General features: G+C 41.0%; 1 protein-coding gene across 1 annotated transcript; it reads right to left on the bottom strand.

The window, feature by feature from the left end:
- Positions 1–1,510: 1,510 nt before the first annotated feature.
- LOC128135756 (E3 ubiquitin-protein ligase RBBP6-like) lies at positions 1,511–8,401 on the bottom strand. Its single transcript, XM_052774819.1, has 8 exons — positions 8,103–8,401; positions 7,120–7,259; positions 4,892–5,061; positions 3,990–4,093; positions 3,351–3,542; positions 3,192–3,270; positions 3,041–3,098; positions 1,511–1,880 (listed from the first exon to the last, which is right to left on the bottom strand). Exons 1-8 carry the CDS (start codon positions 8,235–8,237, stop codon positions 1,511–1,513), a joined length of 1,248 nt encoding a protein of 415 aa, XP_052630779.1. The 5' UTR covers positions 8,238–8,401.
- Positions 8,402–12,957: the final 4,556 nt, after the last annotated feature.

Below are 12,957 nucleotides of genomic sequence, written 5' to 3'. Positions count from 1 at the left end.
TTGTTAGTGGAAAAACATACAGGAAGGGTAAGTCTGTTTCCACTCGCTTCTACCACATGAACTACCATAGCTATTGGCTGATTTAAGGTGGTGTATAGTGGCCTCTACTGCTATGTGAATGCACACATTTTTTCACTACTCTGCAACTACACGCAGTGCAAATCATTTTTGTTGCAGTAAGATGCAAAAAGAGCAAGTCTTAATGGCTACAGTGCAGTATCAAACATCAGGAAAACACGATTTGGCCTGAAGACAGTAAAGCTCAATTTTAAAATGCCAGCTTAGTCTATTTAACTTCACTACTTCTTTGGCAATTTGTACAGGGTGCAAAATACTTGTACCGCAGTCTTACAATCAACACTTCTAGCCCAATGTCCTAGCAAAATCTTGCACATACCTCTAGCTCTAACTAAGGATAGTGACAGCGCTTCAAGAAAAAGTCGTATCTAAATGCTTCTAAGCTCAGCCTCTAGTAATATGACTCAATGTCATTACTCTAGGAAAGATACTGACAGCATTACTAAGAGACAGCTATTCAGACTCCTGCCCAAGTGATATTGGGGGATAGAAAACATCAGCTACCCTGAGTTTTTTCTTCACAAGTTTTTCTTGTTTTTCATTTAACAATGTCAACGAAATTCTAGTGAAAGCCACCAGTTTGCAGTCCAGCTTAAAATCTCTCTGTGTATCCACAGGAGACAGACAAAAGAGGAAATGCAGACAATTATCTCCTCCGATGTGCTTTGAGGTAATGGTTACAATCAGAATAGGGAGATGCAGAAAATCCGGCTACTACACCTATTCAGTTTCTAGCCTCCTCACGGCTCTCAGGAGGTGAAGGATGTCACTGCAGAGAAGCTTTAGGAAAAGAGACACCTGTTCCTTAGCAACTGCTGCCCCATTATAACCACCAGACAACTGTAATCTCTGCCATATTTGAGCTAGTAACCTACATATGAAACTCCTATCCCTGCCAATCCCTTGAATCAACCAATCCATCCAATGAGAGAGAGGTGGAGTGGAACTCCCCCTGATTCTTCCAGACAACCTGCTTCTCCATTACAGACATGTAAACCAGTTACCTGGAAAATGAATGCCTACGCTCCTTTGGAATCTTTTTACATTCCATCAATTCCTTAGCAAAAGCACTTGCAAACTCATTGAGTTTGGACTTTTTCTTTTCCCTATTAAAATAAGCTTGACCTTTATTACAAAAAGGCACCAACAAACAAAACATGGCCAACATGAGAAAATATAGACTACATGCAAATGCAAAAGGGGAACATCCTATTTCAGCAAAAACAGTTTAGCATTCCTACAAGTTTTAGGGAAAGTTTTAGAATTACATTTGTCTTGGTTTAGTTTTGCATGTTTACCATCTGCAACAAAAAAGTATATTGGAAAAAACACTGTCATTTTTGCTTGTCAGGTGCACTTGAGTGTAACTGCAGCTCGATATGCGATCAAAATACAAAAATGAAGAACAACGCAGCTTCATTGAGCCAAATACTTACTCCTCCTTAAGACTCCGTTGTTCTCTGTAAAACTCCTCCCTAGAGAAAGGAGATGCTTGTGTCCTTGGGATGGTAATTGAATGAGACATGGGTACTGCTCTTGGGACCCAAGCTGATGACGTGTTTGCAGGAGCTGGGGGATATCCTGGAGGGGGGACAGTGCACCCAGCAGATGGAGGCTGACCACGTGGAAACTGAGGAGGAAACGGTGGTGGTGGTACCCCCAGTGGAAGAGGAAGTGCATGGCGTGCTGGAGGATACGAGGGAGCTGGAGGCACAGGCACAAAGACTGGTGTTGGTTCTGGTAGTGCTGGGGCCTGAGTCCTTTGGGTACATTCACTGGGCAGGCGTCCTCGATTTGGACCTCTAAAGAAACCCAAAAACATGTGTCACTGTTTGTGTCTGATTTTGAAGAGGAAAGCGAAGGAAGCGGGAGCATGGTGGCGAGCACTTCTTGTTCTCAACTTAAGCATTTTTCTCCCTGCTTTCCGTTCATTTGAGATTACACTCATTTCTTGATCCTCATACTTGCCTTCCACATCCTCACCCCCAACACTTCCCTCGGTCTTCTCTCCTTGCATTCACCTTTGCAACTGTGGGTGGAGGCTGCCCGTGCTTAACAGAGACTCCCATCTCCCACGTGCCATGTGCGCACCGCTCCTCTGCTACTCCTTGAGACACTTAATATTTCGCACTTCTAACCTTCAAAGTACTGCACAAATATTAACTCATCTTCTCTCAAACTTCTTTTAACCTCTTCCACATACGCTTCCTGTGCTGTTGCCTCATGATGATGTACTTGGCCTGTTCTTGTCCCTGCATTGTTATTTTCTTGCTTACTGAATCTGAGATTTTAAATCATCTGTGGGATGGATCCCGATTTTTGTTTGGATTTCTCTTTAAGATTTTATAAACACAGTGCACCCTTACAGTCTATCTAACATCAAGTATATAAAAAAATGAAGGACTGACTTGGCACAGCAATAACAGATAAAACACATTCTTCTCTTTCCAAGGGAGAGAAAGCAGCTTGGCTATTTGAGATGAGTAAATTGAAGAAACTCAAAATTGTCATAAAATAACAGCCTTGACTTTTCCAATGATTTGCTCAATCAGAATCAACTAAGTTGTTCAAAAAAGAATGCTGGAGGCTGATTTCTATTGGGAAATCAATTTCTTCAGCCTTATACAGCCAGTAAGCAAAAGGGTGGCTTTTCCACCTGATCCTTTAAGTATATTTGATTTTTATATGTACTTATGGTTTCCTCAAAAAGTGTTCATTTTTCAGAGTCCTCTTTTCAATTAGGCACTGGACTTTTATTGTAAATAATCTTACTGGGAGCACATACCCCTTTGTTAAAACCAATTCAAATTAGGCCATTTAAAAATTCATGACCACTTGTGTTCTACACAACTATCTGTGCACACTTACTTCATTATAAATCAGCTGTTGTAGAATTTATGTGTTACAGCCTCATTTAACAGGTTACAAGTAGTAATACATTGAATTTCTGTAGAATACTTACAGTTCCCAGCCTGGTCTGCCACCTGCTGAGCAAATTGTACTGGCTCTCGCTGGATGACCTTTTGGAGTGGAGAGAGGAAAAAGCAAAAAATCCCATTCAGTTTATCTGAAGATCATTTTTTAAAAGAAATTCTAAAGTTACAGTTCCTTACCAGTGGTAAGTGTTGATTGTCCTTGGGGGCCCAGATGACTTGGTAATGCTGGTTGTCTTAGTACAGGAATCTGACAGCCCTTGTGAATAAATGCAGACAGTTGGAAAATTAGCTCTACTAAAATACAAGAATCGCTGCAAATGTTGAAACAAAGCTTACCTTCTCTTCCAACAAACTGCTGATTGACAGAGACAAATATGTAGAAGGTTCAGCAGCAGTCACCAGAGCAGCAGGAGGTGTAAGAATCACGAGTGGTGGTGGCGGCAGTGGCAGCTGCTGCTGCTGTTGGTGCCAAATCTGCTGACGGTGCCTTTTTCTGTAACCAGCTCTATTTTTGAAGTTGCTCACAGCCTAGAGGCAGAAAAACATTTACAAAAAGGTAATATGAAACTTCAGCAGATATACGAACAAAAGCCTCCACAGAGTAAAATTACTTGTGTATTCCTGTAAATGCTATCAATCCCAAAAGAAATCAACATGCCGATACACGAACACATCACATTAAACACTGATACTAGTGATCGGTAACTCATAGTGTCTGTATTTAAAGTACTTCCGTGTTAACACAGAATTTGAAAGCGAGGCAATCATGTTAAACAAAAGCATGACCTGAATTTGCCAGATTGTCTCTAAGGAGTTGTAAGCTTCTGTGATAACAGATAATGTACTTGAAAGGTAAATTTAGCCTTATTCAATTCAACCTTGCTTAAGCAGATGTAAATTAATATTTCCTTCCCTTTCGGCTTTTTACAAATAGCCTATTCTTACAAGCACTTTACGTAAAAGTCATCATGTTACCCGGCGCAGGCACTTGTTGGCCACTAAAGCATCAGGCGAAACACCTGTCTGATGACACTTTGGGCATCTATGTTCCTCAGATTCCAGTAAGGCTGTTCTAATACCTGTGTATAATTAGAATAATCAAAATAGCATTTAGCCAAACTAAGGAAGTTTTGGGGGTTCTAATCAACTATAAAAACACGTATATGATTAACAGGTGAATATGGTCTTGAATTGAGAGCATGAAGCTATAAAGGTTCAATAGCGTAAAAAATTTCTAGTAGGCAGCAAATAACTCTAGAGTTTTGGTATGTCACTGTTGTAACATTTGAAGATGTAGAGTAGGCTGTGTCTTGATCTTTCAGCTAGTCTTTTTCCCACTATATAGTACAGTGAGAAGTCCCCACCCTCAAGGTTAATGAATAAAACTTGTCTCAAAAAAATGAATAGTAGGTTCAAAAAACCATTAGTAGGTTCGAGTTCTGAAGGTTTTAACCAACTCTCCCGTGGAGAAAAATGTGGATTAAATGCCTCTAACTATCCGTTTGTTGCAGACCACCGTAAGTCACCAGAGTTGGCTATATAGTTTTGTATGAGAGAAAGGGCTGTGGGCAAACTAAATACATTCAATATCCAATACTGCAATCACCTGCACAACCAGCCACTCCTCTCATACTCATCCTTCCGCATGTAAATTTAACTAAAAAGCTATTTATTTTACTATTTATTTATTTATTTATTTAACTATTAAAGCTCTGTGGCTTTTTTTCCCCTTTATACAAGAAGAGCCCTTTCCTATTCAGGGTATACTTAAGTATAAAATAGAACTGGTAACAAAGTAATTTCGCTATCTCCTCTTTCTGCTTTCAGAAGAGCAGATGTGCTGTTTTGAATTAACAAACATGGGAGTTCACACTTACATTCATCACAATAACTGTTTCCACAGCAGGGAATAATAGCTGCATCAGTCATTATCTCCTTACAAATGAGACATAAAATCTCATCTGGAATAGGATCACCTGAGGAGGAAGAGGATGGCTCCTCTGGTAAAAAGGGAGGCTTTTCCTTCTTTCTTCTAGTATAAGCTTCCCTGGAGGAGGGGTGGCAAGGAAAAAGAAACAAATTAAAGATGGGTAAAGGAAAACTTTTCCAAGCTTTGGATATTATCAAAGGAAGACAGGAGATGGAATTCTTCTCACTCCACATTAGCCTTCTAAAACATAGGCATTTAGTTGAAACTACTTTTCTATAGCCACCACACTAGAATAGGCAGGGGGGAACAATGTTCCTGCTGCAGAGCTCTCCCATTCAGTGGATCAACAAAGAAATTAGCTCAGATGAGAAAAATCATTTCTTGACAGCTAGAAATCAGGTGAAATGAGTCCCACCTCTCCTTTGCCAGAGGGTAAATGTAAATTTCAGGCTCAGGGTAAACTTAGTCTGCCAGTAATTACATTTTATAAATGGAAGAAGTCCATGTTACAGCTTCTACAAAAGGAGATCCACGACAGAAACCCAAAAGTGCTACCAAGTGCATTTTAAAACAGCCACTCTTGTCAGCACACAGCAGTATTTTCTTAGTTCATAGCAACAGGAAATCTGCAGCCTGTTTCACCCATAAGATCTACTAAAACTCAGAGGGAGGAAATCTCAGTCCAACAGCTATTTGTTAAACTTTGCAAGAAGCCTTTGAAACACAAAGCAGAAGCAAAACGAGCTTTCAAAGAGAACGACTCCCACTGTAACCACTATGGAAATCTTTTGCAGAAATACAGGTTCTTAGCATACCACAAGTTTAACCAAGTTCCAGGGGCATGAACAGTAGGACCACCCTATTTTAACATTAGAAAGCATCACAGATTTTAAGGTTAAGATACAATGACAACGCTTCCTCCCTCCTCATTACAGATGCAGGTCAACCTCGTTGCATTGCCACTCAGATGTTGTGGTGGGTTGACCCTGGCTGGACGCCAGGTGCCCACCAAAGCTGTTCTATCACTCCCCCTCCTCAGCTGGACAGGGGAGAGAAAATATAACAAAGAGCTTGTGCATCGAGATAAGGACAGGAGAGATCACTCACCAATTACCATCACGGGCAAAACAGACTCAACTTGGGGAAAATTAACTCAATTTATTACAAATCAACCAGAGCAGGGCAATGAGAAATAAAACCAAATCTCAGAACACCTTCCCTCCACCCCTCCCTTCTTCCCAGGCACAGCTTTACTCCCGAATTCTCTACCTACCCTCCCCCCCAGCGGCACCGGGGGACGGGGAATGGGGGTTACGGTCAGTTCATCACACGTTGTCTCTGCCGCTCCTTCCTCCTCAGGGAGAGGACTCCTCACTCTTCCCCTACTCCAGTGCAGGGTCCCTCCCACGGGAGACAGTTCTCCATGAACCTCTCCAGCGTGGGTCCTTCCCATGGGCTGCAGTTCTTGACGAACTGCTCCAGCATGGGTCCCTTCCATGGGCTGCAGTCCTTCAGGAGCACACTGCTCCAGCGTGGATCCTCCACAGGGTCACAAGTCCTGCCAGCGAGCCTGCTCCAGCATGGGCTCCTCTCTCCACGCGGCCGCAGGTCCTGCCAGGAGCCTGCTGCAGCGCAGGGTTCCCACGGGGTCACAGCCTCCTTCGGGAACCCACCTGCTCCGGCATGGGGTCCTCCCCGGGCTGCAGGTGGATATCTGCTCCACCGTGGACCTCCATGGGCTGCAGGGGGACAGCCTGCCTCACCATGGTCTTCCCCACGGGCTGCAGGGGAATCTCTGCTCTGGCGCCTGGAGCACCTCCTCCCCTCCTTCTTCACTGGCCTTGGTGTCTGCAGGGTTGTTTCTCTCACATGTTCTCCCTCCTCTCTCCGGCTGCCGTTTTTCCTCTCTCCCAATGTTTTTTCCCTTCTTAAAAATGTTATCACAGAGGCGTTACCACTATCGCTGATTGGCTCGGCCTTGGCCGGCAGCGGGTCCATCTTAGAGCCAGCTGGTATGGGCTCTCTCACAGGGGAAGCTTCCAGCAGCTTCTTACAGAAGCCACCCCTGTAACCCCCCCCCCGCTACCAAAACCCTGCCACTCAAAGCTAATACAGACATTTACGCATGGTTTCTCTCGTTCACTTTTTGGTCGGTCCAATGAATTCCATACTTACACATTAAGACATGGTATTGCGTATTTTCCAGTTTTTGTCAGCATAACACCCTTCGTATTGGGATCTTTCACCTCCACCAAGAAACTCCTTGGAATTCCTGTGCTCTTTTTCATTCTGGGAACAGACCCAAAACTTTCGTCCTGTTGAGACAAGAAATGCAGACATACCGCATCTTAAGACCCACACTTAAAATGACATTTCAATGATTATTTTAAGCAGCAAAAGCCTTTAATCCTCTCCTTTTACCTAGCGTAAGGGTCGCTCGACTAAAATACTTCTTTTCCTAAATGAATACAGCCAGGATGTTCCAAAGGCTTGAGCAGTGTTTTGAACTCGGTCGACATTCTTTGGCTTAACTTCAGGTTCCTTAAGGGTGAAACAGCCCTTAGCTCACCATCCGCTCAGAGAAGAGACACAAACCCGCTCCTCCTCCTCCAAAGGGCAATTCAGAGGGAGAGCTTAATTCAGTGCTCCGAATCACTCACTGGGGAAACTTACGTTCACCATATCTATATGAAGGTGGAGTTCATACCTCATGCATATACATTCAGTGACTAACTTTAAATGGCATGAAGACACAACCAGAGGCTTGTCTAATTAAAACACACAAATGTTCAGTAGATGGGGTCAACAGAAACATCTTCTTTTTAGACAAAATACTAAAAACTATGAACTGTCATTAAAAAGAGTTAAAACCAGAAAAATTTCCAATAACATTGAAATGTACAAAAACACGCATGAAAGTTCACAGAAAAAGATCTATGGACACATTTCATGTCCATGACCTAGAAAAAAGAAAATTTTACATTTCTAATTCCAGGTTTCCCTCGAATTCTGAAAGGCTTTGCAACATTGCCATATAACCTCTGTATTTCACCCCAAGAGAAACAATTCTTCACATCAGCATTCATGTACTTGTTACCTAACTGCCAGGGTAAAACAATTAAAAACTAAGTAACACCAGAAGTCCCCCAGAATCTTACCCCATTTGTTGGGCAGTTCATTATATAGTGGCCAGGTTTTCTGCAACGATGGCAAGTATATGATGATGGAGGTGGACCCAAGGGTTTCTTCATGTAACTACAAGTTTTGGGGGAATAAAAGAACAAGGTATGCATGTGTCTCTCTTGTTAAACCAAACACCTCTACAGTTTTTTCCATAATCTTCAAAGAACAGATTTGACATTATCAACACTTACTTGATTGGATCATATTCATGGCAGGACTGGGTCATCATAGCTTTTATTTTATCCTCTTCAGAAGCACTGGCTTCAGCCAGATTGGCAGTCTGCTAACAGGCAATTATTTGACACGCACATTAGAAACACGTTTAAGCCCACACAGCCAAAGACAACTCCACTCACCCAGTCCTGTAAAGAGCAGCACAACACTACCTGAGGTTGCATGAAAACAGCTGCTTATAGAAAATACCATTGTCCTGAAGATGTTCTGGGGACCCCTTACACCATTATTACATGGTGTTTGTGTGCGTGTTAACCTACTTGACAAGAGCATTCTTGGGCACTCAAAACCTTAGGCTCTGTTTGTACCTTACAGAAAGACTTGCGTAATCAATCCAATTGTCTTCCAAGTGGACCGAAGCTATATGTAGACAACATTACACGATCCAGTATTTTTAAGGCGTTTTTTAAGCTCCAGCCTATTTGAAGAAGACATCCACTGTACATTTAATTGAGAAAGATGCATGCAAGTATCCTTCTTTACATTTTGCAGCATTAAAGGGACACACAACTTAAGAGTCAGGGAAGTTGTTTTTGCTTGCTGAAATGCAGCTTCTGACACAGAAGCATTAAAGGGAAGCAAGCTTTTTATAATCCCTCAGCAAGACAAAAGATTCTCGTCTCTACAAATTTGACCATCACCTGCTGTAGGCAGTCCACACTGCATGTTTCCCCCTCTGCTAACTTCTTCATATTAAGTGATTTAACTACAGTAAGCACAACCTGCAGTTTCTTCCAGTTGACTGTGTCCTTTTAACATACAAATTGTAATATCAACCTTATGCAGAACTAGATCTTTCAAATTATTGAAGCCAGCTGTTTTTGTGAAGTAGTATTTGTTCCAATGTTTTTATTTCACACTAGTCCAGATCCAAGCAGGGTCTAAGGGAGAGGCTGTAAATGATGTGGACCTTCAAGCACCTAGCATTCAGATCAACCACTCATGGTTTTGTTTTTATATGCGGTCATTCCCAAAAGCAACCAACTAGTTTCAATATTCTATTAAATGGATGTTTCACAGACACCGTTTTTTTCTCCACAGTAACATAATCCAGATCAACACCTATGAAATCATTTAACATTTACAGAAAAATTTACAGATACTTGACTAATTTCTTTGAACCCAGTTTACAAAACACATCCAAAACCCACAACACATTAGTAGGAATAGACCAAAATTCAAATATGGCATTTCACACGTAGTAATAATAAACCCGAAAACTCTTAACACATCACCTCCGTGCCAAGCCAGTCTGCACTGAACAGGTTAGAGTAAGTAACAGGTTTGAGCTGCTTTACATTATGTTCCTGTATTTTTCTGAAATACTGAAATTTTCTCAGAAGGTTAAATGTGTACACCACAAGGGCGCTGCTTCACATTTTAGCGTAAAATTTGGCATAAGTTTACAGAACCAAGGACACGTTTAGGGACAGCACTAATGGAGACCAAGTTCTTTTGGTGGCTACATTCCAAACATTTCTTTTTTTTTTTTTTTTTCCCCAAATGCACACAATTTAATTTCTTCGGTGAGAGGGGAAAGAAGTGACCAGTGTGAAGAGATTCCTCTTTCTTGGAAATGAACTCCAGCCTTCCTTTTCAGAAGAAGGAACTAGCTCCTCTGCATTAGGCCCTGCCCTCTCTAAGCTTTGTAACTTTAAAGACTAGTTATTTCATTGGCTAGCACTATGCCTTTTCACAAAGTGCAGCCAGTAGTGCTTTCCCAGAGGAAGGTACACATTGTTGAGCAAAAAATGCAAGCAGTTCCATAGCAAAACATGGCATTACAACAGTTCCAGAAGGTCACATCTGCTAATATGCCACACATACACATTGGTATATTCCTATAAACAATCAGGTACATTTTCACACTTTACACAGTCTGCATTCAAACAAATTAGATGATGTTGTCCACTAGCTATATACTAGTATTTATGAAACTGTGCAGCATTAAAAGAATGGATCTGTAACTTTAATGACTAGAAATTCAAAAACAGCCATGCAATTGTCCATGTTAGAGAAACGATTCTCTTTTGGCTGTTGCACACTCCCCCTTCCAAATGTCCGTAACTTACAGCCAATTAAATTCTTCTGTAAAAACTGTTAGTTTCCAATGCAAAATTAATGAAATATATGAGAACTGGTAAACAGCTTCTGAAGTGCTACTTCTTTGTGTCTGGAACATGAGTAATAGTGCAACATTACGTTGAGGCTGATAAGGTACTCCCCTTCTATCTTCCCAAAGTGGGAACTACTCTTTACAGGGTAGTACCAAAATAGACACACATTTTAAAGTTAAAATTAATACTTTAAATTGATAAAAATTAAATTAAAGTTTTGTTTCCGTTACAACAGTTATCCAGCTACAGATCACAGTATAAGATTTTAAAAAACAAAGCAAACACTTTTTTTTTTAAAGAATTTGACAAGAATATATATATACCTTAGCAAGGTGGGCCAGAGAAAGAGATGCAGGAGAGTCATCTATCTGTTCACAAAAAAGTAAACACATATTCAAGTTCTACAGTCAAAACATAGCAATAGTTAGCGTCTACTGTAGTCTGAGAGTCTGCACTATATCCTCTGAGTGTCACTGACAGGGGCACTGCCAACCCCGTGTAATTTGTGTTTGCTCAAAACAAAGTCCAAACCTATGGCACCTTAAGAGTGCCTGTGTGGTTAATGGGAAGAAACTAAAATAACCAAACCCCCATGACATCAACTTACTGCTCCACAATATCTCAGAGAGGGACCCTTGTCAAATGCTCACATCTGTCAATTTTCAGCTAAAAAGGATTTCAGTTTATTTGAGAAGGAAGCATCACTACAGGAAATTTATTTGCAGTGTAGCTTGTAAAGTAATCAGATAACATCTCATCACTTATAAATGCACACAGTTATGCTTTTATGAAGACAGTAGCTGCCTGGCAAAATCAAGCACAGGCATATCAGCCCTCAACCATGAACTCTGCCCCTCCCGTCACTAAGTTTAAAAATGCCAAACTCACCATACCCCACAACACCCAAATAAAACCACCAATCCAGAACATCAGCCATAAAAGTACACCACCACTTTGTTTAGAAAAAAACAGACTGCTCAAATTAGTCAAATAAAGGTGTTTACCATGACAGAGCAGCCTACAAAAACAGAGAATACTGATGTATTTTATTAGACCACAGGCCATACTATCCAAATTAGTTTGGGAAGTGTGAGAATTTAATATTATGCTCCTTACTATCAGAGCAAAACCAATTTTGAATGATGATGAAAACATGGAGTCAGAGCACAGTCCTGTAATTTTTTTCTCCACTGCAACCACACTCCTCCCTCCCACCTACCTCCTGGAACACCCTGCAGGAGTGAAGCCCTCAGGCCACTAGTTTGTAATACGCTGCAGCATCTATTGAGGACTAATAGTGAAATGCTGTTTTTCCACAAGTAAACAGGGTAACACTTAGCTTGTTCCTTTTCCAGAATATGGAATTATATTATGCCACAAGCAGCAGTTAAGCTTACACTAGCAAAACATTATCAGAAAGACACCTGAATCACTGCTTATTAGGTCTTCAGTTGTTCAAAAATGTAGAATAGTGTCACAGCGTAAACTGAACAGCTCTCCTCAAGACGTCACTAAATGGATCAGAGGAGAGATTAAAACCCTTCCTTGGAAAAAAGCCCTTGTCCTTTATTACCCAATGTAGTGGAAGAATTCAAGGGAGCCGTTTTAGCAGACTCTGGGGACAAAATATTTACATGCAGAAGATGATTCGTCACTCCAGTTAATCATGTCTTCTCTAGATGTTTAGGAAAGCACAGACAATGTTACTCTAACACTAACTAAAAAAGTCTTGAAAACGTGCCTTTGGAGAGGAGCACCCAGATCTAGAACAAGAGACCTTCTTTCCACTGCAAATCTTACCAGAGGATTCAACTTTCCTTCCCTTCACAACATTTGGTACCCACTTCTGTCAAAATGGAAGTCTGATCAAGTATTTTGAAGCTTCATGCTCCACATGCCACCCTTCTTCACATGTGGAAAAACAGGCCTATGTTCTCTCATGGCAGGCACAACCACTATCACTTTGTGGGTTTTCAGAAGCAAACAAGGAATTAGGAAAGCTCTCTATTGGAGTCTGGCATTAAACAGTCTAGTATTGACCAGTAACTGAAACATAACAGTTAATAAACTATTAATTAGTTCTTGTCTTTTTTTAGGAAGCAGTTATTATATGGCCTGCAGGCAACAGTCTAATTTCTTAAAGGAGATGAAAGCACTCCTTTCTATGAACAGTTACCAAAAGCAGCAAATAGAAAATTAATGTACTATTTAGTACGTTTGCCCAATGACCATCTTCCAATGATCCTACATTCTTGTGTCTTTGTTTTTTTCCTTTAAATTTCTACTGAAGTATTTCCTCCCAGTCCCTCCAATCGGTCAAGTAGAAACAACACCTCCACGAAACTTGTATACAACCCCAAGGTAATACTGCAGAAGAATTGGGGAAAAAAACCCAAACCAAAAAAACCCCAAAAGTAACCAAGCAAAGAAAACCCTCAAAAAACCAGAATCAACAGTCAATGTATTAACTCCCATTTCA

This window comes from Harpia harpyja, chromosome 24 (genome assembly GCF_026419915.1).
Source record: "Harpia harpyja isolate bHarHar1 chromosome 24, bHarHar1 primary haplotype, whole genome shotgun sequence".
Classification (NCBI taxonomy): Eukaryota; Metazoa; Chordata; class Aves; order Accipitriformes; family Accipitridae; genus Harpia; species Harpia harpyja.
Note: the sequence above shows the minus strand (reverse complement) of the source record. Positions and strands in the feature narration are given on the sequence as shown.